Genomic DNA, 25903 nt, shown 5'->3' with positions numbered 1-25903 from the left:
CACTTCTTGTGCTGCTTTCTGATCTCCTGAGCAAAGGAAAAGTTTTTATTCATTTTTTATTCATTTTTTTCCCAGTTAGTTTCCAGGTGGCTTTGTGAACTGAGGTGGCTCATCAGGAGGTCAGAGAAGTGTCAGAGACAGCTCAAGGGAAGAGATGATATTGCACATTCCAAGATCATCCTTTTTTTGTTCTCAGTCTCAGGGATGAAACATTTTCATGTTTCTGTTTTTTTTTGGGTTTTTTTTAATATGTTTTCCAGTACTTGGCTGTAATTGGAGAATCTATAAAGATCCTCCTTTGGAAATGCTAATTTTTTTCACTGTGGCTGATGTTCTGAAGCTGCTGGTGTGAGTTTGCAGCATCCTTAACTGGCTGTGTCTGACTGTGAATTACCCAAAGAGCTGGAGAGGCACTCAGGTGAATATTCTGGGTGACTGGAAATGTGGGTGAGGTGATATGAAAGGAATGCCCTGTTGTGACTGCTGGTGCTGCAGTGGGACTGGAGCTCTTTGCTGTCCCTTTCCCCCTCTGCTCCTCCTCATGCTGCAATGTTCTCCTCAGCCCAGGGGAAATTCCCACCTGTGCTTGGGTCCCACATTCTCATTTTGAATTCCAGCCTGCAAAGAGTGAGCAAACACACTGCTCATGACTTGCTGAACTGCTGTGGTGGCCAGCAAGGGCTGTGCAATAATTCAGGTGCCCTGTGGCACTTGCTTTTTACACAGAGCAGCTCCTCTCTGCTGCTGCTGCTCGTCACTGAAATCCAATCCAGAGCGACAGTCGTGGCAGATTATTGGATATTATGTCTAAAAAAATTATCTGCTGTGCTGGCAGATGAGTGCTTGGCCTGTGGATTTCACACCCTGAGAGTTGGGCAGTTTAATATTTTATTACATTGCTAATTTAAATACCCTGAGCAGACAGCATCAGGAAAATAAACGAAAAATCTATTATTGTTTCTCACTTGTGAGCTCTGACTTGTCAAAGTGCTGCAAGCTGAATTGTTGTAGCTCGTTAACACATGCTCCAATTTCCCTTGTAATTAACACTTGCTGCTTGCATATTTTTCCTCCCATATAAGTAGGAACTGCATTGAAAATGAGTTTTCACATTCAAGAAGTTTGCACTCTGTGAATGGTGGGGTAAATAGTAAATAACACTGGACATGTCTTTTTCCTCAGGAGTTTTTAATAAAATAATTTCCATAAGCAACATTATTCTTAAGAAGGTGTATCCTGCCCAGGTTATTTGAACATTAATGTTGTTCTGAACATTCACAACCTGCAATTCTTGGTCCTTTTGCCTTGGCTGTGAAAGATTCAGTGCCTGATGTGGGAGAGATGTGACTTCTTCATGTGTGAAAAACACCAGATAGGAGAGAAAATAACTGGGAAGGATTTATTTGGGGAGCATGTTGTGCATCAGCAGTGTAACAGCTCATACAAGAATCTGTATATTAAATGTATTGAAAGGAATAGTTGGGCTTTTTTAAATTCAGAGGAATTCTAAATCATTGGAAGGTCTGGGATCCATCAACTTATGTCTTAAAAAATTAGAAAAATCATTCCTCAGTTTTACCTCCTGATAGGCTAAGCAAGCTCCTGTGAGAGAGCATTTAATTAGTGAGTGAAGTATTTTAGAGTATTCCTTGCATTTTGTTTAATTCTACAGCTCAGTAATTAACTAATTTTTAGCAAAAATATATCAAAACAACTTACAATGTGCTACAGTAAAAACTGTGTTTTCATCTTTTACTTCCTATTCTGTTATTTTTCTAATTTTTTTTTCAGGAGGACAGAAGGAAAGGAGGGAGAAGAGACTGAACTGGGTACTTGGGAGAAATACTTAGGTTATTTATTTCTTTATTTAGAGTTGTCTCGTGTATGTGGTGGGGGGACTGAAGGATTTCCTGTTGGGCTATGGCCTGGGGAGGAGCAGAGGGATTCAGAGCTGTCCCTGCCAGGCTGGGCAGGTCCCAGCCCTGCTGGCCCTGCCTGGCCCCGTGCCCAGGGGGAGGCTCAGCTCTCCAGGGCTTCTGTGCTTCATTGCTCATGTGCCACTAACACAACCCTGCACTATTTTTTTCACTTTATTCTGAAAAAACAAAGAGGTCAGAGATGACTGAGCTTGGCTTCTGGCTGGGGAAGAGCAGCAGTGGAGATGTTGACTTCATCCATGACCAGTTCATCATTTTCCTTTTTATTCCAGACCAGGATTTAAACCATCCTTTTAAAAATCCTTTTTTTTTTTTTTTTTTTTCCTGAGAGCTCTCTTTGCATGAAGGGTTTTCCCTCTCTGGGATGGGAAGGTGTAATGATAGCCTAGGGTGGATGTACAAGCAGTGCCTGGAAACACAGAACTTGTTGTCTTGGTTAATTTTAAAACCACAAAAGAAATCCTGGTTTGAGCCAGGTTGTTCCTAAACAGCTGCCATGGGACTGAGCAAAGACTCTCCAGTTTGTTTGGGGGGCAAAATGTTGAGTTTTTTGGGAGAAAATTTCTATTAAAAATCTCCTTTAGCTGCAGGAGCAACATATTAGCAGTGTTATTGTGAAGCCTTTGGCGTGCAAAACATTTCATTTTTCATTACTGTTGTCGCCGTTCACGTTTTCCATTATTTAAGGGGCTTATTGAAAAATTGATGGAATGTTGGGAGCAGAGAGACATCCTGTGGCTGCAGTGTTGATTTATGGCACATGGAACACACTTCAGTGCTTCAGTTTGCTGCTGCTGAGCACCACTTTGTCACTGTCCCCAAAGAACAAGGCTGCAGTGAAATCCCCCGTGCTGCCCCAAGCTGAGTGATGCATACTTTGCCTTTGAAAATGATGATGAATTATTCACCTTTTATTGTGCTGGAGTGTGCACATGGTGATCAGAATCTTGTTCATAATACAGAGTTTTTCACCATGGTCAGGGTTTAGCTGAATTATGGAGTTGTGTTGCACAGTAGCTTTATTTATTTTCTTTTTTACTTCTTTTTTTTTTTTTTTTTTTCCATTTCCCCTGCTGTGTGGATGAGCACAGATTTTACCCCACATTTCCCACCATATGTGGGGGTCTCAACACCATCCTTGGCCCTAAATATTTGAGTTTATTTCATGTTTGTTTAAAATTCTCCTTGAGAAAATAAGTGCAGTACTTCTCTATTTAAAAAGACACCTTTTCCATGGAAATTCTTGAAAATCAAACCTCCATGGTTTTAAAGTTTTATCCTAAAAACTCATTTTCTGCTGTGAAGAAATAGATTAAGTGACAAATCTCCTGGAATAGATTTCCAATCCAGGACAGCTTTTTCCCAGGAGAAGTGGGGAGGACAAACTCCATGAGCACCTGTTAGGACAATTCAGAGTCTCTCTGATCTTCCTTCAGAATTCTGGGAGAAATTTAAAATATCAGAATAAATTGTAACATGGCTCCAGCTCCCTGCACAGCCTCTTGGATTAATAATTTTATTTTTAAAATAATTTTCTATTTTGCTCTTCTGGAGCATTTAATTCCAGAGACTTTGTGAGTGTTTGGGAAAGGAAATGAGGCAGGAATTCACCTGGAATTGGCAGGTTCAGAACCCTTCTCTGCATTGCTGGGTGATGCTCCCTGATATAATAAATAATTGGGAAATATGCAGGAGAAAGCAGGTGGAGCTTCTACTTGATAAAAATAACCTTCTTGTGTGGCTCTCCATTAAAATGCTGCATTAAATCAATTTATTTTTGGTCAGACAGGACAAGATTAACCCTGTGCATGGGTATTTATTTGGATGTTTAGTATTTCTCTCCAGTTTCCTGGTAGAAGTGGGAATTTAAAGTTCTATTTTAAAAGTAAATTTTATTTCAAAAATTAAATATTTTAGCACAGATATTTTCAAGTTTTCTTGAAATTAAATCTGTTAGAACCGGAAGATGAGAAAATGAAATTAGAAGTTTAAAATACTTTTTTTTTAATGAAAAATTATGTTTATATTTTGTATTGGCTCAGTCATTCAGATGGATGAATTTGAAATACCTTGTCCTGGGTTAGAACCCTCCCATAAACATGAGGAGGGGCTGTGAATCTGTCTCTTGCTTAACCTTTCATGAAAATCTAATTGAGTGCAAACAACTGCTTTAAATAATTCAATGGCCTCAGTTATTCTTGGCTGGTGGAGTCCCAGCCCAGAGCAGTGCAAATGTCTGGGTGTGGAGCAAAATTGAGACTTTTCTCTTTTTTTTTTGGGTGAAAAATATGATTTAAATGACCTTTGGAAAAAGTGTATGGGGTGATTATGAAGAAGAAAAGGTGAAATGTAAATTATTTTTACCAGTTGGGTAAATGACTTGTGGCCCAGAGGTGAATATTCTTTTAGTCCCTCTCAAAGTGGGGAATATTTTTTGGTGGTTGTGATAAATGTGGTTGGGTTTCTTTGCTCACTTTTCTTCCCTTTTACTCTTGTTGAGGGACTTTGTGCTTTTTATGTGATTTTTAAAATAGTTCTAAGGTGCTGCTCCAGACTGGTTTCAATGATTGGGGTAATGGACATTAGAGTTTCTTGGTTAGTTAGCCCAAATATTTTCCCTCCTATTTTTGGAGGGAAACTCAATTTTCCTTTCACACCAATCTTTCCAGGCAGTTTATTCTTGTCCCTTCAATCTTTAATTCCCATTTCATTCCCCTTTCCTTTCTTCCTTTTGTTGTTCCCTTTCCATTCACTTTTAACCTTTTGTTTTGGGGTTTGTTTGTTTTTTAACTGAAGGTGAAAATGGAATAAGTGATTCTGTTACCCCACATTGGCAAACTCTTCATAAAGCCTTTTTTTTCCCCCAAAGTGAAGAGTTCCAATATTCCTGGAGCTCAGTTGCCTGTAGGATTCTGGGTCATTCAGTACCAAGTTTTGGCAAAGTTTTTAGTTCAAGAACTGTCAGATAAGTTCTGCCAATTCTCTGCTTTTCCAAACCATCTTAATCCTTGAAGAAATTAATTTAATGGAAACCTGTAATACCAAAAAAAGTGGGTGAAGTCTGGCCAGATCCCCTCTCCAGGGTTCCTTTGGAAGAACAGGAATTTAAGGCCACTATTGTAAAGCAGTATCCTGATTTAATGACTGAATATGTTTTAGGGTTATCACTAATAGAGAGACAGTTCCATCCTTTCATAATGGAAGTAGAAAATTCATCCAGGTGCTTCTCCTGGGACCAGAGGGATTGGAACAAAAACTTCCAGCTGTAGGTGAGCAGCTGACTCAGCAAATCTCCTCCTGGAAGGTTTCAAAGGGAATGCAAAATTCCTCTGGAATGAGCCATGATAAAAACATCTGTGCCTTGGGATCAGCAGGGCATTGCTTGAGTGGAAAATGTGATGTCCTCCAGCCTAGAGCTTCAAATTGCAGCAGGACCTGTCAGTGTATGGGGATTTTTTATTTTTATATTCACTGAAAGGAAGAGAGGAGGCAGCTGATGCAGATTTTTCTGTCATACAGAACAACCTGTACTTGGTTTTTTTGCAGGCAGCCCAAATGGTGGGAAACATTTTGTGGCAAAACAAGGGAAGTGCATTTCTTCTCAACAGTCTCTCTGAACTGAAGGTTTTTCAGATACAAACACTGCAGAGCAATGGCTGGAGCAGCACTGGCAATCTGTGACACTCCATGTTGGTGGGGGATGAGAGCCCTGTTTGGTGCCAGTGTCTCCCTTTCCCTCCCAGTCTCTCCAGCTGGATCTTGCCCTGCTGTGTCTCCTGTTCTACCAGAACAAGTTCTGCAGGGAGCCCAGCCTGCAGCAGCTCCTGCTGCCATCTCTGGAGTTTTGTGCTGCCTGCCTGTGGAACTTCTGTTTGACCCTTCAAACACATTTCCAGCCCACTGGAGACACACTTGGATTTGAAGCAGTGTTTATTCAGAAAGAAAATCCTGGGAGCAAACACAGGGAAAAGGCTTTTAGATCAATGCTGCTCCCTTGGGGAGCTCAGACTTTTTGCACTAACAGTGGTGCCAATACTGTGATTTTTATTAAGAGAAACCTAATGGCTCTTCCCTTTCTTCCCTCCAACTACCTGAATATTTGAATAACAATGAAAAGTGCAACTACATATCATTGCAGAGATCCAAGATTTTTAAAATCAAAGTTTGAAGAAGTGGAGTTATTTTAGAGTATAATGGCAGATTTTTAAGAAGGGTTACAAAATGTTTGTGTAAGTTCTGTTCACCTTGAAATACTTTTTGTGCAGTTATTGTATAAATGTCTGGGGAAAAAGACAGCTTGTAGTTTTACAGGTGCACGAGGACACAATGCAATTGTAATAATTATTATCATTTTTAAGAGCTGTTAAACTACCCAGTGAAGTCAGAGCTATTTTCCTATGCTGTGAGGTGCTTCTTAGGTCATTATCCTTTTTGTCCTGTACTGCTCTGGAGCATCCTTGGATATTTTTAGGTGTTTTATTGCCTCCCCAAGCTCTTTGGATTATTTCTGTGATACCTTTCTTTCTCTGCTGAAAAGGTGTGATCCATTCATGATATGAATCACTGCTAAAATATTTAAGGAGTATTTTATATAAAGAAATTAGCAGGACAAGAGCTAAAATAAGCCAGAATTTTTCTGTTAGACCTTTTCTCTTGTCAGTTATTTTCTATTCCACAACTCTCTGTCAGGAGGTGATGAATCCTGCAGGAGAAGCACATCTCCAAGTTTGATCCAATGGTGGAAATTACAATCACCTTGCCTTAGGGTAAAATACATTTAACAAATCTCTGGGTTTGCTTCATGACCTGGGGGGGCCCCCTAATGTGATTTTTGGCACTGTATAAAGCAAAGCAGCAAATGGAAAAGGGCAAAGCTTCTCCTTTGTGGGCACACAGGGTTTGGCCTTGGAGAGCAGCACAATGGAAGGAGGTGGTGAGAAAACAGCTCCCCCCATCCCCAAACTTCCAGTCACTTCAGAAACTGCTTCAGAGGGAATGCTGAACCTGAGCTCCAGGTTTTCATGGATCACAGCTTACAGGTGTCTTTAAATGGCAGGAAGGAATAAAAGGGAAAAGCTATCCCAGTAAACATCCCTCAGTGCATAGGAAGATGACAGATTCTTTCTAACAAGATTTTCTGCTCTCTTGGAGGAAGACCATTTGTTAATAAACCATTTGAGAATCCATTTTTAAGGGATTTAATAAAATATACACAGGCTGCCTTCCAGTGCAGGAACTATTATTCCCCTGGGTGGGAGGAGTGACTGGCTGGGGGCATTAATGGTTCCTTCCTGTGATTCCTGGCATTGGATCTTGCTCCCATTTGCACTTTTCCAACCCAAAGTGAAATAATTTTTTATGAGAAACCCGCACTTGGTTCCTGGCTCTTCTGAGGCATGTGTGTGTTCTATATTTTATTTATTTGTATTCAGTCAGCTCCATAATTCTTGTTGTTTTAGTGTCTGTCCATGCCATGGTCCTGTGTTTTTGTGGATACAAGGGAAGTTTCCATATCTAGCAAACTCCATTAATGGAAGAGGTAATAGCTGTAGTGTGAATTAAATGAATTGCTCCATTCTTGCCAAAGATTTCATAAATAATTCCCATATTTCCATCAAAATCACAGATTTTTCTCTTGTGATGGCTGCTGTCAATGAAACAAGAAACCTGAAGCTTGGTCCAAGACAGACTTGCTTGGAGGGGCTGGGGAACCCACAAAGAGAAAAGATGTTTTCTTAAGAATTTGGATAAAGGTTTTCTCCAGCCATCTTTGTAGTTCTGAATATAAATGTTACTTTTTTCAAATACAAGAGAAATATGGGAATGAAAGGGAGAGACTGGGAATGAAAGGGAGAGACTGGGAATGAAAAGGAGCCCCTGGCAAGAAAAGGCAGAGACTGGCACTAAAAGGGGGATTGAGAGATTAAGGAATTTTTGTGAGGAATCTTGTCCTTCTGGCAAGAACATCTCCTAGGGGTGTGTTGATGAGAAATACCCTGTGGTGGGAGGAGAGGAGAAAATCAGGGGTGAGTGACCCTTAGAAGTCAAAGCCTGGATGGTTTTGTGGATGTAAAAGTGAAATTCAGCTCTACCCAAGGATGTGCTGTGTTCTCTCCCTGGGCTCAGCAGGGATTGCTGAGTGGGGCCCAGCTCCACAGCAGGAGGAATGAAATCTGGGCAGTTAATGATGTTACAGTCCCTGGCAGATCCCAAATGGATGTACTTAGAGCTGTAATGTGTTTGATTCTTTACTTTCCCAGAATTATCTCCACATCACATCCAAGAACTGAGGCCACAGTGGCAGGCTGGCATGGCAAGATGGACACTCATTGCTCAGTCACAGGATTACAACCTTTATAGAAAAAGAGATTACAGACAGGATGCTGCCAGGAAATGGCAGAGCTGGGAGAGAAGGGGACAGACAGGAGGACAGACACATTTAGCAGAGAGGATTTATTCTGCAGCTACAGCTGTGTGGGGGAAACTGTTCCTATACTCATCACTTACTCTCTCTGTGCTTGCTAATGGTGTCACATCAGTAGTAAAGCAAGAGTAATTCCCTGAGCAGAGGCTGGCACAAAACAGGGCAAGTTCCAGATAACAGCATTTGTCCCCTCTTGTGAGGAACCCATCCAAATTCTTCATGTCAGACAATGAGTTCAGATCTTTAATACTGAGGACATGAAAAATGCAAAGGGCCTTGTAACCTTTCCTATAAATTTTCAAATGTGACAACAATTAGTTGTCATTAGTTCTGCTTCACAGTAGCACTTAAACTGTGGAACTGGCCACAGGACAGATGATTTTGGTAACAGTCACCTATTCAGGATCCTGGGATCTTGGCTGGAGTGCACTGGAAACAAGTGGGCTGCAGTGGGGGGATGCTGTGGCTTTTGGAGGAATGGAGCAGGGCAAGAGCAGGTTCCAGATGGAGCAGTTTGTGTAGCCTGGAGCAAAATATGGAAAAGTCTTCAGGAGGGGAGTGCAGACACAGTAAGAACACAGCCCCTCTTGCAGAATCTGGGATTTAAATCTCAAATATGAACCTCAGTAACTGCATGGAGTAAGTGAGCAGCAGAAGGTGAAATAAAGGATTTAATTCTGTCCATTGACCCAGGGCTTCTTGGCTCTCTCTGGATTGTTTTTCTAGCCTTCCCCTTGTCTCAAGGGCAGGGCCCTGCAGCTCAAGGAGGGACCTTTTTACTCCCTGACTTGAGAAAATTCAATGTTGAAGTTGATGCATTTGCTAAATGACCCCTACCCAGCTGACTTCAAGTTCTGTGCTAATTTTAAACTTTGATTTCTGTAATGCAGCATTTTCACTATTTGCATTAGAAGTGGGACAAGTTGATTTGCTTCAGAAATTTGAGCATGTTCTGACTTGGAGTGAAATGTGCACAGTTCAGATTTGGTAATTTTAGAATTTTAGGTGGGCTCTTCAAGAAGCAGAGGAGGCTGATATATCCTACATCAATATTTCCTCTCCCAACTTCTCTATGTAAATGTTCATGTATTGAAATGTTCTGGAAATTTAAGATATGAAGGCTTGTTTCAAATTAATTTGGAATTCGTTTCTGATCTTACTTAGTAATCAAAAAAACAGGAAACTTCCATTTTCCTTTGGGTGACATTCCTCTACTTTGAGGAATACCACAAGGTGCTCTTTAGTGGCCACTGTCATAGATTTAGTTTTGCTTTGACAACTCAAAAATCTGCCTTATTTCTAATTAGCAGAATAATGCCTTTTGTTTCCCAAGTGCTGCACAGCTAAGGTTCTGTGCATGGTAGGAAAACCTGCATTTACAAATAAAAAACTGAATAATGTAACTTCAGTAAAAGAAATGGCTTTGTATGCTTTATTTGAGCAGTTTCAATGATTGACATGGATTTCTCTGTTGGGTTTCAGATGCTGGACAAGTTAAAGGATCGTTGGATGCACACTGGCTTGTGGAGAAACCTGGAGGATGTAAAAACAGTCATTGCAGAGCCCCAGGGAGGGGCCAAGAGTGACTTTGATGAGCTGCTGAAAATCTACTATGATGCAATCAGATGTAAAGGAGAAAAAGGTACATTCAAAACAGGTGAAGCAGACTCTTCAAGTAAAATTCAAGGTTTAACATTTCCTTGTAGATACACATTGTTCTTGCATAATTAATTACCCCTGTATTATATAGCATAAAATTATTTTGCTATTTAGTGGTTGAAATCAGAATATTATTGATCAAAGTGGAGTTAATCTCATCCCTCTAACAAGTCTTTTATTTTTATGGCCACTCACCTTTGCCAGCCAGAGTATTATATTATATTATATTATATTATATTATATTATATTATATTATATTATATTATATTATATTATATTATATTATATTATATTATATTATATTATATTATATTATATTATATTATATTATATTATATTATATTATATTAATAGCTCTTTGAAACATTTTGGTGAAAGTTTCCCCTGATCCTCAGTTTCCCCCTGGATAATTTCTGTATTCCTGTCCTGCTGCAGATGGAGCTCTCCTGATTGCTGTGTGCAGAGGGAAGGTCAGTGAGGGGCTGGATTTCTGTGATGAGAATGCCAGGGCAGTTGTGACCATTGGAATCCCCTTCCCAAATGTGAAGGACCTTCAGGTAGGACATCACTTCAGAGCTGATTTTGATGTCATCTTTGTAACATTAAATATGCACAAAATACTTCTTCTCTGTGTTTAGCTTTGAACTCTCCATCCTGTTTGAATTATTTGAGTTACCTTGCACAGGTAAGAGGTGCTGCAGCTTTAAATAATATTTTAAATAAGGTTATTGCAGAAAACAGGTGGAAAGATAAATATTGTTGAATTATGTTATTATTTCACAGTAGAACTGTGTGTGTCCCACTGCTTGCACTGTCTCACCTTTCTAATCCCGTTGCCTTCTTTAGTGTAATTATGTGTCCCACTTCAGCACAGAGTGGAGCTGGAAACCTGCTCCAAGCTTGTGCTGCTTTATTAACTTGCAATTCTGAGGCATGAATTTATGACACAACATAAACTCTTCCTGGAGACTGAGGACAGCACTATTTGGAATATTCAACCTCCATGTAACTGTAGGCAAACACTTGTAAGGGCCTTGTAAAAATAGCATTTTGAAATGGCTCCAGTGAAATAAATCTGAAACTATTTGTGTTTTTCAGGAGGTGGTGAAAGCAGCATCCTGTTGCACTGCTGTGTAATTGCCCACCTCAACACTTCCTTCCTTTTGACTGGAGCAGAGCTTGTCTGACAGATAATGTTCCATTAGAGCAGGCACTTCAGAGCTGGAAGGAAAAGAAAGCCAAGAAATATAGAAAAGTATTTTTCTAGGCTTTCTGCTTACTGAAAAAAAAAGGTTTATTATTGGTCAGTTTGTTACAGCTTTTCTTTCTAGTGGTCTGTGCCACTGAGGTGCTGCCACTGCTCCAGTCACTGTCACTGCTCTGTCCTGTGTGTTCCTCTGAGAGCTTTTGGGACTGCTCTGTGAGCCAAGAAACAAAGTGAAGGATCACAGAATAAATAAATACCAGGAGCAGCTGGATTCTGGTTCTCACTAATGCCAAATCAAACAAGAAAATCATAGGTTTGACTTGAAAGGCCAAACAGACTCAGCTTTGGTTTGAGAGATGTGTTCTGAGCTTAAGTGAGCAAGCAAAGGCTTCTTTGTTGTCTGCAGCATGTGCCTAATTCCAGCCTTGCTGGGAAAAACCCACATCCTACAAGGACCAGGGGGCTGTGTTAGGGCAGCTCTTCCAATGTTTGCAGAATTCCTTGGAGCACTCATTCAGCCACAACATTTTTTTGTCCTACTAAAATATAATGCACTCTACTGTAGTGTAAAAATTCATTTAAAGAATACTCAGGCTCTTTTCTGGAGTTAGAAATGCTGGTTTGTAGGGGCATGTGCTGACAAGGTATTTTGGAAATCCTTTGTCTGTTTTATGGCTGGAACTCTACAATTAATACCTAATGATTTCCTGGAAATCAATGGGTTTGGGTTCTAAATGATACAAAATTAGGTTGAAAAGAATGTGTTATGGGTGAGTTATCTTCACAGGGGATTATGGTTTGATTTTACCTTGAGTTCAACCAAATATTTCAAATAACAGAATCACAGGCACTACAGCACATTTCTGATAACTCTACTTTAAAAATCAGTGTTCTGTTGAACTCTTTTTTTTTAATTAGACTGAAGAAAACCCCTAAATTTTTCAGTAGGACTAGAAACAGTAGCTGCCAAATTGCAAGCAGCTCAAGGTCTGAGTGTGTCTATTTAGAGATGGGAATGCCCAAAGCTCTGCAGTGATCAATTCTGGATGAGAGAAGGGCAGGCACCAGTCTCAGCATGAGATCTGCAGAGCTGCTGCATGCCAGAGCTCCTTGCAGGATGCTGGAGGAAATGGGTTTTATTTTAAATGTCTTTATATTGAACAGGGTTTGGTTTTGCTCAAGGCTTTAGGTTTGTCAGATCCCCAAAAATTCTGGATTCATACTCTTTTTACCAGCTGAGTTGCAAGAAGGATAAAGTGAAGGAGGGTCACTCTGAAGAAGTACCTTTGTAGAAATATAAAAGAAATTTGGAAGATTAAGCATCTTTTTCAGCTCAGGAAAGAAACTGGAATTCCCAAATGGAAGAGTTAAAGTTTAGAGAATAGTCACAACATTTGCTGGGGTGATGCAGTTGGTTGGTGTTCATTTGGATTTTGTAGGTGAAGCAGAAAACTGGGTAAAGCCTGAAACTTCTGGGGAGGATTTTGAGTTTCCAGCAGACATAAAATTCAAACCATAGTTACACTCAGGCTGGACTTAGAGCATCAGTGGCACTCACACAGCAATAGGTGCTCAGCAGAGGTACCAGAGGAGGAAGATGATAAGATGATTAATAATTATATTCCTTTAAAAATAGGAAATGCAAATGATTAACAATTCCCTTGGAGAAGCTGTGAGTTATATGCTTCTGAGATTGATTTAAATCACTAAAAAGTGCTCAGTTCTACATGAAAAAACACTTGGATGTCTGCTTTTTGGGTTAATAAAAGTCCTCTTAAGCCTCAATTCCATAACCCCTTACTCCTGCCCAGAGCTCTTACTTGTGTGAGTAATCCCTGTAACTCTCCCAGGACTGAGCACAGCCAGCAGCCTTTGTGCAATTGGACCTTTGGAGAGCAATATTTTATGTTGGCAGTTTGATGTTGGCTCATCTCCACTAATATGACTTGTCTGTGATCAACCTGCTTTCTAAATATGTTTTATGATTTGTAACTTGATTGAATAGCAGTGAGCTGTAATATTAGAGAACATAAATAATGTGACAAGCAGAGATGGATAATCCCACATATGTGTTATCTGATGCTAACATACTGCTAATTAACTTCTCTTAGATATTTTGAAGTGTAGCATTTTGGATCCAGGCATCAATCTTGGGCAAGAAACTCATTGTCAAGTGTGATGAATAATATCCAGTTTTTAGTTTTTCCACATGTTTGTGCTAAACATATGCCACATATCCTGGTATTAAATGGCAAACATTTGAATTCCTTAAGTAACTGTGGGCATTTTATAAGTTACAGGATTTTCTGTGGAGGCTTTAAAGAGAAAAATTTAGTTTCACTTCAGCATTTTTAGGCACATTGTATCTTAAGTTCATGGAAAGAGGAGAATCTAAAACATTTTTTTCAGGGTTAGGGAGAAAGAAATTATTCAGGCTCAGAAGTAGAACCTGATTATAAACAAAACTGATTGAAGAAAGAGGCCAACCCCCTAATTCTGTGTTATTGCAAAGGGTTTCATATTGCTGAAGAATCGGGTTGCTAAAACAAAATAATATAAAAGAAAATGTTCAAGGATTGCTCAAAGCTCTGGTGCTCTCAATGGTAGAGTTTGGCTTGAGTGAAGCAGGAAAATTTATTTTAGAGCCAAAAATTACTTCTTTGGCTGTGACCAGGATTTCCTCTGCCTACCTCTGGGACCTGAAAGTAGAGGTAGGAAAATCTGATTTTGGAGCCAAGTGTGACTTGTTTAGTTCAAGTCATAATTTACTGTTCTTACCTTGGGGAGCTGAAAATAAAGAGCTCGCTCCCAAATGTTGATAATGGGCAGCTCCCCTGCCCAGAGAGCATTTCTGCACTTCCACCTCTCCAGATGCTTTTGATCCTGCTACAGAAGAGTGAATTAATCATGGAGCAGCCAGCAGAACCACCAAAATCCAGCAGAAAATGCACAAAGTCAAATCTTTCAGAGCAGCAGATGTGCAGGGCTGGGAGCTCTGAGCAGTGGCACTGCTGGGGTTTGCCTTTAATGGGAATTATTTCCCATGGCTGCTGTGGGGGAATATTTCCTTTCTTCTTTCCACTATCATGACTTGTAGATGAAGGAAATCATCAATTACAATTTTCTGGGCTTTATGTAACTTAATGATACAAAAATTTTGCAGCTCTTTGGCTGAAGTTTCTTCTTCTCCTGTCTCAACAAATTGAGATATTTCTGTCATTTCAGAATAATGACATGTTTCAATATTGAATTTCTGGTCCTTGTGGAAGATTTTAAGCCTGTATGTTTTGTGTCCCTTGAAGGGAGAGAGAATCTTGTGCTCCATAAGTGATTGCTGGAAAAATTAATTTCTTATTTACCATATTCTAGGAAAAGCAAGATTTCTAAGAAAATTATTTTTATTTTAACATTTAATTTAAATTATTATTATTATGCTTAACCAGAGTTGGGAAACATCCCTTGCACTGTATTAATTTCATTTTGCCTTTACAGCACTTAAAAATATATTTTCACTTATTAATAAAGAAATATGGGCAAAACCAGTAACAGAAAATGACATTTTATTGAGAGGTCATTGTTGTGTTATATTTACTGGAAAATTCTCTGTGAAGTTAAGGATTTTTTAGGGATAGAAGACTTTTAATTTCCTCTTTATTCCAGTACTGTGAGAAAAAATTCCAAATAGAAAGTGGGGAGCAGAAAACCATTTCTAGAACTTTCTTTCATAGGTGCTGTGGTAGCACTGAGATACCTTCAAAGCCTTTTTCTTCTCACTTTTCCACAACTAACAAAGATTATAGACAGTCCAAGACACATCCAACAGGAATTGTGTTAATTAAGAAAACAAAATGATTTGAGAGCTGAATTTGTGGGAGCAGCTGTAAGATCATGTGGCTGGGAATGGGAACTTGGGAGTTCAGTGTGACAGGGGACACAAGAGGGTGGCATTTCTGTCCTGCTGGTGCCAGGCCAAGATCAATTTGTTGACAGATCACAAAAATATTGGCCCAGATCACAGAACCATCCCTGAATATCTCCCCAAGTGAAACAATCCAGCAAATCCAAACTTCCCCTTTGCAATTAACAGTTCACTTTTCCCATCCAGACCAAACAATTTCCAAGTGATTTTCTTGTGTTTCTCTTGTCCTTAGCAGGTGGTGGTGGTGACCTTTGGTTTGTGCTTTGCTGTCAGAGTGTGTTGGGCTCTGAGAGTGAAGCTCTCACCGTGGGGATCAGTGACACTCTGAGCCCCAGCACTGCTGCTGGACCTCAAGGGAACCTCCTGGATTTCTTTCACTTCTGCTTCACTGGAAATGGATTGAATTTCCTCTCCAGAGCAGGGCTTTGCTTGCATTAGGTTTTAATCAAGTCCCTTGTTTGCAGTCCCTGTGAGGCTGGGATGAGTAGATGGGGCTGGGCTGAGTGTGCCACGAGCTTTGTGAGAGGGAACTCCAGATCTGGGTGCCACAGGCTGGAGCTGCCAGTGCCCAAAGTGTTCAGTGCTTTGTTCCATGAGCTCCCTGTTCTCAGACTGGGATTCAGAGTGAGAATTCTGGGAAGGGTTTGGCCATGGGATACCTGGGGAGCTCAGGGTGAGGGAATTTGGCTCTGCACAAGGCAGGAGGTGCTGCTTGGCTGCCCTGGAGGTGGCACTGGCCACTCCAGTGCCTTTGGCTTATTTGCCCTGCCCTTGAAGCCATATCTCCAATTTAAACTTTTGGGTTATGGGGAAACAAGCCAGCAGTGGTTTTCCCTATGGGGTTTATTTTTGTGCCATTTTTCTATCTCAGTAACTCTCTAGTTTTGGTTATATCTCCATTCCCATTGCACTGTTCAATCCCAGTATCTTCCCATATTCCCTGTGAGACAGAGTAATTCTGAGATCTGGGTTGCTTCCTTTTTTTATTCAGTGTTATCAAAGGAAGGCAGTTTTGATAAGTGCACATAGAAATTTTCAGGCAGAAAAGGTCACCTGAGCAATTTCTGTGTAACAGCATCCTGATGAAAATTGAGCAGTACAAGTATTGATCAGTCTCATTCACAGTTTGGGGGGGTTGTTGCTGTTTTAGAAGGAAATGCATTATTTATATGTGAAAATAAAAGTGTTATTTTTGTGTCCAGTGATCTTATTTAGTTACATGAACTCATTAGAATGCCCTTAATAAATTATTGTAATCATCAGAATCTAATTTGATAAAATGCAGCTAATAAGCATTTCCTTATTCCATATTATTTATGTATTGACACTGCTCTTGGAATGCTTGGAACATTTAAAGATAAAAATCTTGCCATAATATCTTTTTCCTGAGGGCTAATAAATGGAAATGTTGTGGGTCTGGGAGGGGTGAGGATATTTGGAGCTTGTTCTGTGACTCACCCAGGTCCTTACATGTGCATTAATTGTCTTAAAGCCCCCAGCCCTTGTTCCTGCTTTTGAAATGAGTGAAATGCTGCCCTGCTCAATGCTGCTTCTATTTAAGAAATTTCAGATGTAAAAGAAAAGAAATGAGTTTTTATGTCTTAACTTTCCTGCACTCACAAACTTTTATGGTTCCTTGGCATTCGTCAGGAGGAAAGTAGATGGCAAACATGTTCCTGAAAAATTCTAATTATTGCTATTTCAGGTGGAAGAGAGACTCTAAGTGGACACATGAGATTTTTAGGAGGGGAGATTTGCTTTAAAAAACATTTTTATGTCTTTTTTGGGATGGAAGCAGGGAGTGACCACCTGCTATTTTTTCTGCTTGTTTGTTTTTAAGACGTGGGGAATTAGTGGACGTTAAACATGAATGTGTCTTTAAAATTTTTTGGATGATGTGAGCAATGGTCTTTGTTTTCATTACTATTTTTCCTCTCATAAAACCAGAGAAACAAGTTGGTGGAATGGCAGAAAACATTTCTATCCATTTTCTGGTTTTTCTTTCCAGGGAGGAGAGTGCTGGGGAGGGAAGGGCACGAGCTGCTCCAGCTGTGGATGTGCCACCTCCACCTGTCCCTGCAGTGGCACAGGCCCAGCTTCACTGGCCTTTTCCAGCTGTTTTCCCTTCCTTTAACCTGCCAGAGCAAATAGGAGGCAGCTGGAGATGTGATGTGCTGTCAAAGAATAGGCCTAACTTGTTAAAAAATAATTCTAAGCTGTTACTTATATTTGTTCTCAAAAAGCAAAGTTTGGTTCAGTGAAGTAAACTGTTCACTTTGCCAGGTGAAGTAAAAGCAAACAGAGTTCATTTTGCTGATTTAAATGGCACAAAATAAACAAATGGCTTTAGCCCACTCCATGTCATGGTACTGGCAGTGATAAATCAGTTTACAGTATTCTGATTGATTTTTCTTTAGAAATAATCAGTCCATAATAGATTGATATTTGTTTACCTTGCTGTTAAATACTGGTTGTTCACTGTGAATAAACCTGGCTCAACCTGGTGTGTTGCTAAAAGGCTGCAGGTTCTGTGTGTGAATTTCCAGGTTATTTTGGAGGTCAAAAACCAAGCTGTAGTTTTTGAGTTCCTCTTCTCAGCTTTGTGCCATGAACTAACTCATATAATCCATGGTCAACACAGTATGAATCAATTTATATCCTGAGTAAATCTGAGTTTCTTCACATGAAGGAATATCACCACAGGTAACTTATTTTAAAATCTAATGTAACAAATGTCATTTAATGTTGTTGTTATTGGAGAAAAACCTCAATTGCTAATTCTGTTTGAAAAATACACTTGAGCTGCAGCACAAACTGCCTCCAAGTATCTTTCTAAACCTTAAAAAAAACCTAGAAATTGTTCATGGCATTTATCATTTTTGGCTGCTGTTTCCCAGCTAATGTTGCAGAGTGAAAGATGTCGAGCTAATTAAGCATTAAAAGCAGGAGAGCTCTGCAGGTGGAACGTGGCTGAGTGTGGCTGTGCCCGTGACCTCCCAGACTGATCAAAGCCTAATCTGGGTGACAGCTACAGCATGGCAGAGCTTGCCAGGGGCCTTGTGCAGCTCTTTGTCTGCAAATCCTGCCCCAGAGCTGGGAGGATGTTTTTAAGGATGAACAGGTAAAAGTAAAAGGCTGTCTTTTGACATTTTAACTAATCCCTTCTAGCCTGTGCTTTCCTGCACATTGTGGATATTTGCTAGCAGGAGGCACTGGCTTTTTCACATATGTAACATGTCAGCTTGAATCTGGCCTGGGATTGATGGGGGGGAATGCAGCAGTTCCACAATGAAATAGATTCTGATTGCATTAAAATGACAGGCCCTGGCCTTTTACCTGCAGCAGCCTCCCCCTGCAAACTGAGCTCACAGCACTGCAGGTTGGCATTGTCTCTGCTGGGAGAAAACAGAATGGTTGTTTGCTGGTAACACTTTTAAAATTAATATTAGGAAGTTTTAGAGATATGTAACACACTTAGACCTAGGGATTTGGGTTAAAAATCCCCTAAACTCATGGGGTTTTATATTAAAAAATGGGGTTTATATAATTTGTAATGTCATTGGTGGTGGCATACAAGAATAAACTTGGTAACACTGACATGTATTAGAAGAATGTGGAAGTAATGTATTTTATTTAGGTGGTCTGACTGGCTTGCATTTTAATGCTGCTTCACTGGGTTTATGCACATATTTTAAAATAATGTCATTTTTCAGCATAAGGCACAGGACCAATTATTCCAACACTGTTGCACAGTCTGCTGGCAAAGTAAGGGGCTGGTAAACCTCCATTGGTTCCAAATGGCCAGAATCTTACTGATAACAAAATCTTTCAAAAAAATAAATTGTTATAAAACTGACCGGGACTAGAAGACAAGTGCAAAACACACAGAGGAGTAGATTGTCAATGGTTATGTTTTAAAGGCTTCAGTGAACTTTTCCAACATCATTCCTCATTCCCAAAGGTGAGCAGTACCCCTTTCTTTCTCCAGGTAGTATTTCAGTTTGTAGAAATGCACAGATAAAGCCAAATTCCTTTTTAAGGAATGGCTTAATGTTCATAAACCATTCAGAAGAAATCATCTTCTGTTTGGAAAATTACAAAGGAAACTTCACATGCCAGTCAGTAAATTCTGAGTGACTGGAACAAATATTAAATCTGTGAAATCAAACTGAATTTACTTTCTGGCTGTAAAGATTGATTTGTAAATTTGACAGGCAATTTAAAGGGCATAAGTACATAAAATAAAATTTCTTATCCAAATGCAACTTGAAAGTTACCTGTCAGAAGAGGTTAGAAGTCTGCTGTTTTCTCTCCTGAAGCGTGTCCTTTCACTTGTCAGTTTAGAAAGGTTAATACTGTACAAAAGAGCAACAGAAAAACCCTTTTTGGTGTAGTTTTATGCTTGTTAAAAAATAATAAATTCAGTCTTCGCTGAATAATAATAATAAATCCTTTTGATATAAATAATGTTCTAATGCAAATTGTTCCAATTCAGAGCAGGCATTGTGTGTGGTGATCCATGGGAGTGGGAAGGGGAGGCAGGGGATTTCTTGGGCAGTTCATTCCAGGTTATGAAGCATCAGGGATGTGTTTTTGAAAAGGGGAAGATGTTTTTCCCTTCCTGATCTCCCCCTGCTCTCCAGTGAAACAATTCCAAACCTCAGGAGGTGATGCCAAGCTGGGAATTTTGCTTGGTGTTGCTGACTCCTGCTCCTTGGAGAGGCCCCTCTGTCTCTAAAGCTCTTTTGCAGCTTCTGTTGAGGTAGAAAAGTTGGATTTGCTAAACCCTGCCTTGGGAAGAGCAGGGTCTGGTGCCAGCTCTGCATGAGGAGTGGGTTTAGTGGTGAAGGGAAGGATGGGGAGCTCCAGTGGGACATTTCCTTTTGGCAGAGCCAATAAATGTGGGGTTTGGAGTCCATCTGCCTGTACCTGGGTTGGGGTTTTTTCACCTGTCTGAACAGTTTATCCTTCTCTCACTGGCACAGGGATTTGGATGAGTGTGTGGTGCTCATGTCAATACATTTAAATGATTGGAACAGGTCACAGCTAAGGGCAATTTTAGAAGCCAGAATTGGTTAGTGTACAAAAACAGATTTGAAACACTGAAGCACAATTTATATATTCTCTTATTTAATCAATGTTTTTGCTTGTTCTCCTCTTTTAGAACATCTTCTTTTCAACAGCATTCATAAACCAGATATTTGATGGTTTCTTTCTTAGGTTGAATTAAAGAGGAAGTACAATGACCAGCACAAAAGTACAAGAGGCCTTTTATCAGGGAGTCAGTGGTATGAAATTCAAGCTTACAGAGCTCTCAACCAAGCCCTGGGAAGGTGAGATAACCATAACTAAAACTATATAAACTTGTAGAACTTTTTTTTTAGGGAGATCTTTAAGGATTTATTCCCCACTTTAGCACAAAGGGGTAAGTGAGGCCAAACCTCTCATATTGCAAATTTTGTCTCTTGAGCTGCTCTGTGCTGACAACTCTGCTTTTCAGCCTGTTGTGCTCTTGAGCATTGTTATAATTCAGAGATTTTGTTTTACATTCAGAATCCACTTCAATTTAGTTGAAGTTTTATTGCTCATAGTCCAGATATACAGGAAAAAAAAAAAAAGCACAAGCAGAGACAAATGGAGATCCTGAGGACTTTTCCATGCACTAATTGTTGACACTCTCAGTGGGCTCATAACAGTTGTTTGATATTTAGCCTACAAGTATTTTTGAAAGGGAGAAATAGCAGTGGGGTTTTTCAGACCTTTGCAAAAGGTCAATTCAATTATTGTGCTCACTGATCTCTTCCCAGATTTAGAAGAAGTGGTATAGCTTCCCTTTCCTAGATGGAAAAATTCCCCCAAATGTTATTAACAGGGTAGAATTAATTCATCCTCCTTCAACAAAATTTATCATATAAATAAAGATTAGAACTGTCATCCCTATCTATCATAGGTGCTGTGCATCTGTCATGGATACAGAGCCACAGAAACATCAGCTGGAAAATTCCTTATTTGAATTAGTCCTAATGCAAATGTGATGACATAAATGAAGGCTTAGGGAGAAAATTGAGAGAAATTGTAACATTAGGAAATCTCATTGTGGATTCTTGTTGTTACAGGCCTGATTTCTTAAATTCCTCTTTGGAATCAAGGGGCATTAATTAAAGTAGGTTAAAAGAACTCTCAGTTGTGGAATACCAATAGTGAAATATTAACTGTGGAATCAGCTTGAACTTAAATCAAGTTTTAGTGACAATTACTTGTTGTTTGATTTATCAGTTGGATGTCTAAAGTTAAATGGAGAAAATAGGCTTCCATTCTGACATAAAGGTACAAATTCCTTATAAAACCAGGAGCCAAAGTCCTTGCTAACCTGAGATGTGGGGAAGGATTTTGATAAAACCACAACATTTCCACCAAACTGGCAGGAAGCTCTAGAATATTTACAATTTGCCCAATTAAGAGTGGAAAACAAATTATATGGTTTGACTGGCTGTTGAATATTTGTGTGTTTTATTTTTAATTTAGCTGTTTTCCTGTAAATTCAACAACTGAAGGAAAATGGAGCTTCTGAGACATCCATAACAATTTTTGGTGCATTCAGTAGAAGAGCACTTCCTGTATAATTTTGCATATTCTACCTGACTTAGAGCAATCCCTGTTTCCTAATTCCCACAGATTTTTGCTGATTTGTGCCCTCTAATTACATAAACATTTTTTTTCCCCTCACTTGTAGGTGTATAAGGCACAGGAATGACTGGGGGGCTCTTATTTTAGTTGACGACCGCTTCAAGAATAACCCAAATAAATACATAACTGGTAAGGGGGAAACATCTTCTGGGGAAACTTCCTAATGCTAAAAAACTCTGAAAACTCTGAATTACAGAAATGTGGTTGTACAAATACAGGTGAGTAGGAAGGATCAGGATGTGCCCACAACTATGGAACAGAAATTGAAATGCTGAATATTCAATATACAACAGGGATTTTCTGTTTGTAGTTTTATACTGGGTAAAAATAAATGCAGGTGAAATAAAACAGATCCTGCACAGAACCTTGAAAAAAATAAAAATGAGGAAATAAATTGCTTAGGAATGTGTTCTTAGCTTTGTTCTTGCCCTTTTTTGCTGGGCAGAGCTGAGCTCACCAGCCCATGCTGGGCTTAGTCAGCAGGTGGAGCTCAGCTGCTGCAGTTCAGTCCAGCTCCTCTGATGTGCTTGTACTAAAATCCATCAAAATTATTGAAGTAAACACAAGAAATTCATATGTTCAAGACTTGGTAAGATTTCTTTCTCTAAAAAGTAAAACTTCACAGAAGAGTGAAGTTCTCTGTTGTTGTGGGTTTGATTTTTTTAAATTTATTTTATTTTTTTTTTAATTGTATTCAAAGAATATTTAGATGGGTTCAAAAACACTAAAAATCGAGGCAGTCAGTTTTTAGTTGACCCCTGTGTGCTCCAATATCATCTAAAAAGCTGTTATGCTCATGACATCTGATATTTAAGAATTTTAAATATTATTTTGATGGGAGCAGGTTATAATAAAACTTGTAGTTGTACAACAGTTGTGATTCTTTCTCAGTTACTGCTACTTAATCTGACACAAAGTTGTAAAAGCTCCATTATATTCAAATTTTTATTAGACCCTGTTTATATGATAATAAATAGCTGTACTCTGTGTAAGTTGCTTTTAAATAATGGATGATAACAAGCAGAATGAACACCCAGGCATCAAAGAAATAAAATGGTGTTTATGCAAGGCAGCAGTTTCAACCTAAAAAGACTAGTGTAAAAGAGAATGGCTCTTGGTAGATAAAGAAGAATATTTTAAGTTTCCTTATCAGAATACTGCCCTTGAATAAATCAAATTCCCAGCCCTGGAAAGGAGGATTTGTTGTAGCTTCACGAGCAAATTCTTGAAATCTTTGAGACTGTACCTCCACAGAAATCTGTGCACTGTTAGGGTGCTGTTCATTGCTGTGGTTCCTGATAGAGATGCTGTAATTCTGTTCTCTGTGTTCCCCCCAGGACTGTCCAAGTGGATCCGGCAGCAGCTGCAGCACCACGGGGATTTCGGCAGCGCCCTGCGCTCCCTGCGCGCCTTCGCCCGCAGGAACCAGCGGGGGGGGGACCCCTCCCCAGAGCCCCCTGCCCATCCCAGCCACCTCTCCCAAGGCTCTCAGCAGGAGGACACCCCTCCTCTGTCCCCAGATGTTCCTGCTAAAAGTCAGGAGCAGAATTTGGGCTCAGAAGTGACTGCAGCCATCAGCTCAGCTCGTCGCACAGCACGGGCTCAGCCAAGTGGCAGCATGGCAGCAGGGACACAGAGTATGTTCATTTCCACTGGCAGTCTCAAATGTGGAGTTGCATCTTTTCTGGAAGAAACAAATGTGTTTGAAAATTACAGAAGTGCTATAGTGGAAAATGATAATTATTCACAAATGTGGAGGAGCTGTGCTCAACAGACTGAAATTAATTCTCGTTCCATCTGGTTGTCTTAAAAGAATAATCTTTGATAAGTTTATAGTACAATCAAAATGCTTTCATTTTAATTTCTTTTTCCATTGAACACTATGAAGATAATTTAAAATATATTTGAAACACACCAGGATTAGCATTATTGCAGTTGAGCCCTGGTTCAAGCTACATGTGTTGTTTAGAGACACCTTCCATGTGATCTGCACTAGTTCCAGCTTCACAAGTAAAATCCATCCCTGAATTTTAGGGAAGGTGCTGATTTCCTTTCAATCAAGAAAGAGCACAATAACAAAAGATTACAAATTTCAAATCCAGTCATACTCTACCTTTATGTGCCTGTTAATCTATTCATTTAATTATGACAATTCATGTGCAGGTAGTTATAACATCTGGACTTTTGTTTGTATTATTTTTAATGAATGTTGTAAAATCATTGTAAACCTTCTAAACCAGTGGTAATTCTGATGTGCTAAACATGCTGTAAATCAGATACAATTCATTTATGTTTTGTGATTTCTCACAGGTGACCAGCAAGTTGATTCACAGAGCCACCCTCACTGTGTAAAACAGAGAAGGAAACATTTGGACTGCACCCCCAAAATGCCAGCAATTAAAACAGAGACAGGAACAGTGAATGGTTGGACCAATGCTGATGCTGTGGAAGAGAATTGCTGTTCTGAACCCCTGACTTCAACCCCTGCAGCCCAGAACTGCAGGGCCACAGCAAGCAGCAGCCAGGAGCATGTGAATGGGCCTAGTGACCTCATGGATCATTTCAATCAATGCCAATCATCATTAACTGCAGAACACAAGCCAGGTGGACCAGAATCATGTTTGGAAACAACTCATTCTGAGGCTCCAGTTGCTGAAGGACATCCTGGTAAGGGAGCTCCAGCAGCAGGGAGAGCTGAGCCCTCACCAGTAAATGAGGATGAGGATGAGGATGAAAGCATTTACTTCACCCCAGAACTCTATGATGATGCAGAGCCAGAGGAACAGAGAACTGAGCCCCCACTTCCAGCCTCCTGTACCACTGGGAATTGGGTGGAATGTGGGGACTCCACAGTCCCTGCTGATCTTTTTGCTACCAGCACCTCAGAAACACAGAATGTGGCTGAAAAAGCTGAGGCTGGCAGAAATCCCCATGGAATTATGGCAAATGCAAGGAGCAGGGACAGTGCAGTTGGTGCTGCAGAGGTGGCAGCTGCAGCAGGAGCAGAGCAGGGAGGATCTCAGCAGGTGGAGACCCCAGAAAGGAAAATCAGCCTTTCCAGATCCAGAAATAAAGGTGTGTCATCCTTCCTGCTGGGCAGTAGTGGCACCTGGTGACACTTTGTGTGGGAATTGTGGTGAGCAGCCCTCAAAACATCACAGGGCAGCTCCAGCCTCCCTCTCCTCATGCAACAAAAGCTTCCCTCAGGCTCCATTTCTTATTCTGGTTTTGGGGTTTTCACTGGGAGAGTTTTGCAGTGGGCAGTTTTCTAGGGGTAGAAAGAAGATTCTTCATCCTGATTTCATGGCTAGAGGACATCATGTCTGGAAACTCTGAATAGAAACCCAAGTAGGATTTGACTTGGAAATATTGATTTGTCCATTACAGATTTAATTAATCCACCATTAAATACAGTCAAATAATGGGGTTTTTCCTCAAAAATCAAAACACCCATATAACCAAATTATGGTTTTCTGCATTTTTTAGATTGGGGTTTTTTAGTAAAACATCTAGAGCAATATTTTTGCAGATCAAGTCATAGATGGATTTAGCCTAAATACCAAACCAGGTGTATTCTTCAGTACTTTGACTCCTTCCAATTTCTTACATCAAAATGTCCAGTAGGAGCTGTGCAAATTTTGATATTTGATGAATATGAGAAGCTTCTCCAGAGAAAAAAATGGAGGTTTATTTAAATTTTCGTTTTGTGAGAGGATCTAATTTCTGTTGCTTGGATTCTGTGTTTATTCATATTCTCATTTGTGTGTCCTACATGCACTTTTTACATGGAACATATGGAATGTAAATTGTACACAAAGCTCTTTGAATCTTGCCCAGTCTATTTTTTTTTTTTAAAGTATTTTATTGTTTCTTTCATTGACTGCAATGAAAATAGCCAGGATTTTTCTGTAATAAAACATATTGACTTTTTCTTGAAAAGATTGTTCATTGCCATCCTACACTCATATGAAGATGCAAGATTTTTACAATCTAAAGATTGATTCAGAGATATTGATACTTTTTGTTTGAGAGTAAAAATTAAATTATGAACTGGTCATTTTCCATAGAAG

The 25903-nt window shown here is 39.7% G+C and overlaps 1 protein-coding gene across 2 annotated transcripts in view; it reads left to right on the top strand.

Moving 5' to 3' along the window:
* BRIP1 (BRCA1 interacting helicase 1) overlaps positions 1-25684 on the top strand; it is a 46358-nt gene extending 20674 nt beyond the window's left edge. For both annotated transcript variants that reach the window (XM_056506871.1, XM_056506870.1), the window contains exons 15-20: positions 9844-10003; positions 10456-10577; positions 20367-20479; positions 21880-21962; positions 23171-23470; positions 24144-25684. In XM_056506871.1, the coding sequence (XP_056362846.1) occupies positions 9844-10003; positions 10456-10577; positions 20367-20479; positions 21880-21962; positions 23171-23470; positions 24144-24949 (1584 nt within the window). In that variant the 3' untranslated portion in view covers positions 24950-25684. The remainder of the gene's footprint in view (positions 1-9843; positions 10004-10455; positions 10578-20366; positions 20480-21879; positions 21963-23170; positions 23471-24143) is intronic.
* Positions 25685-25903: the final 219 nt, after the last annotated feature.

The sequence above is a fragment of the Oenanthe melanoleuca genome, chromosome 19 (assembly GCF_029582105.1).
Source record: "Oenanthe melanoleuca isolate GR-GAL-2019-014 chromosome 19, OMel1.0, whole genome shotgun sequence".
Lineage (NCBI taxonomy): Eukaryota > Metazoa > Chordata > Aves > Passeriformes > Muscicapidae > Oenanthe > Oenanthe melanoleuca.
The sequence above is the reverse complement of the archived record's forward strand: the minus strand, read 5'-3'. Positions and strand labels throughout refer to the sequence as shown.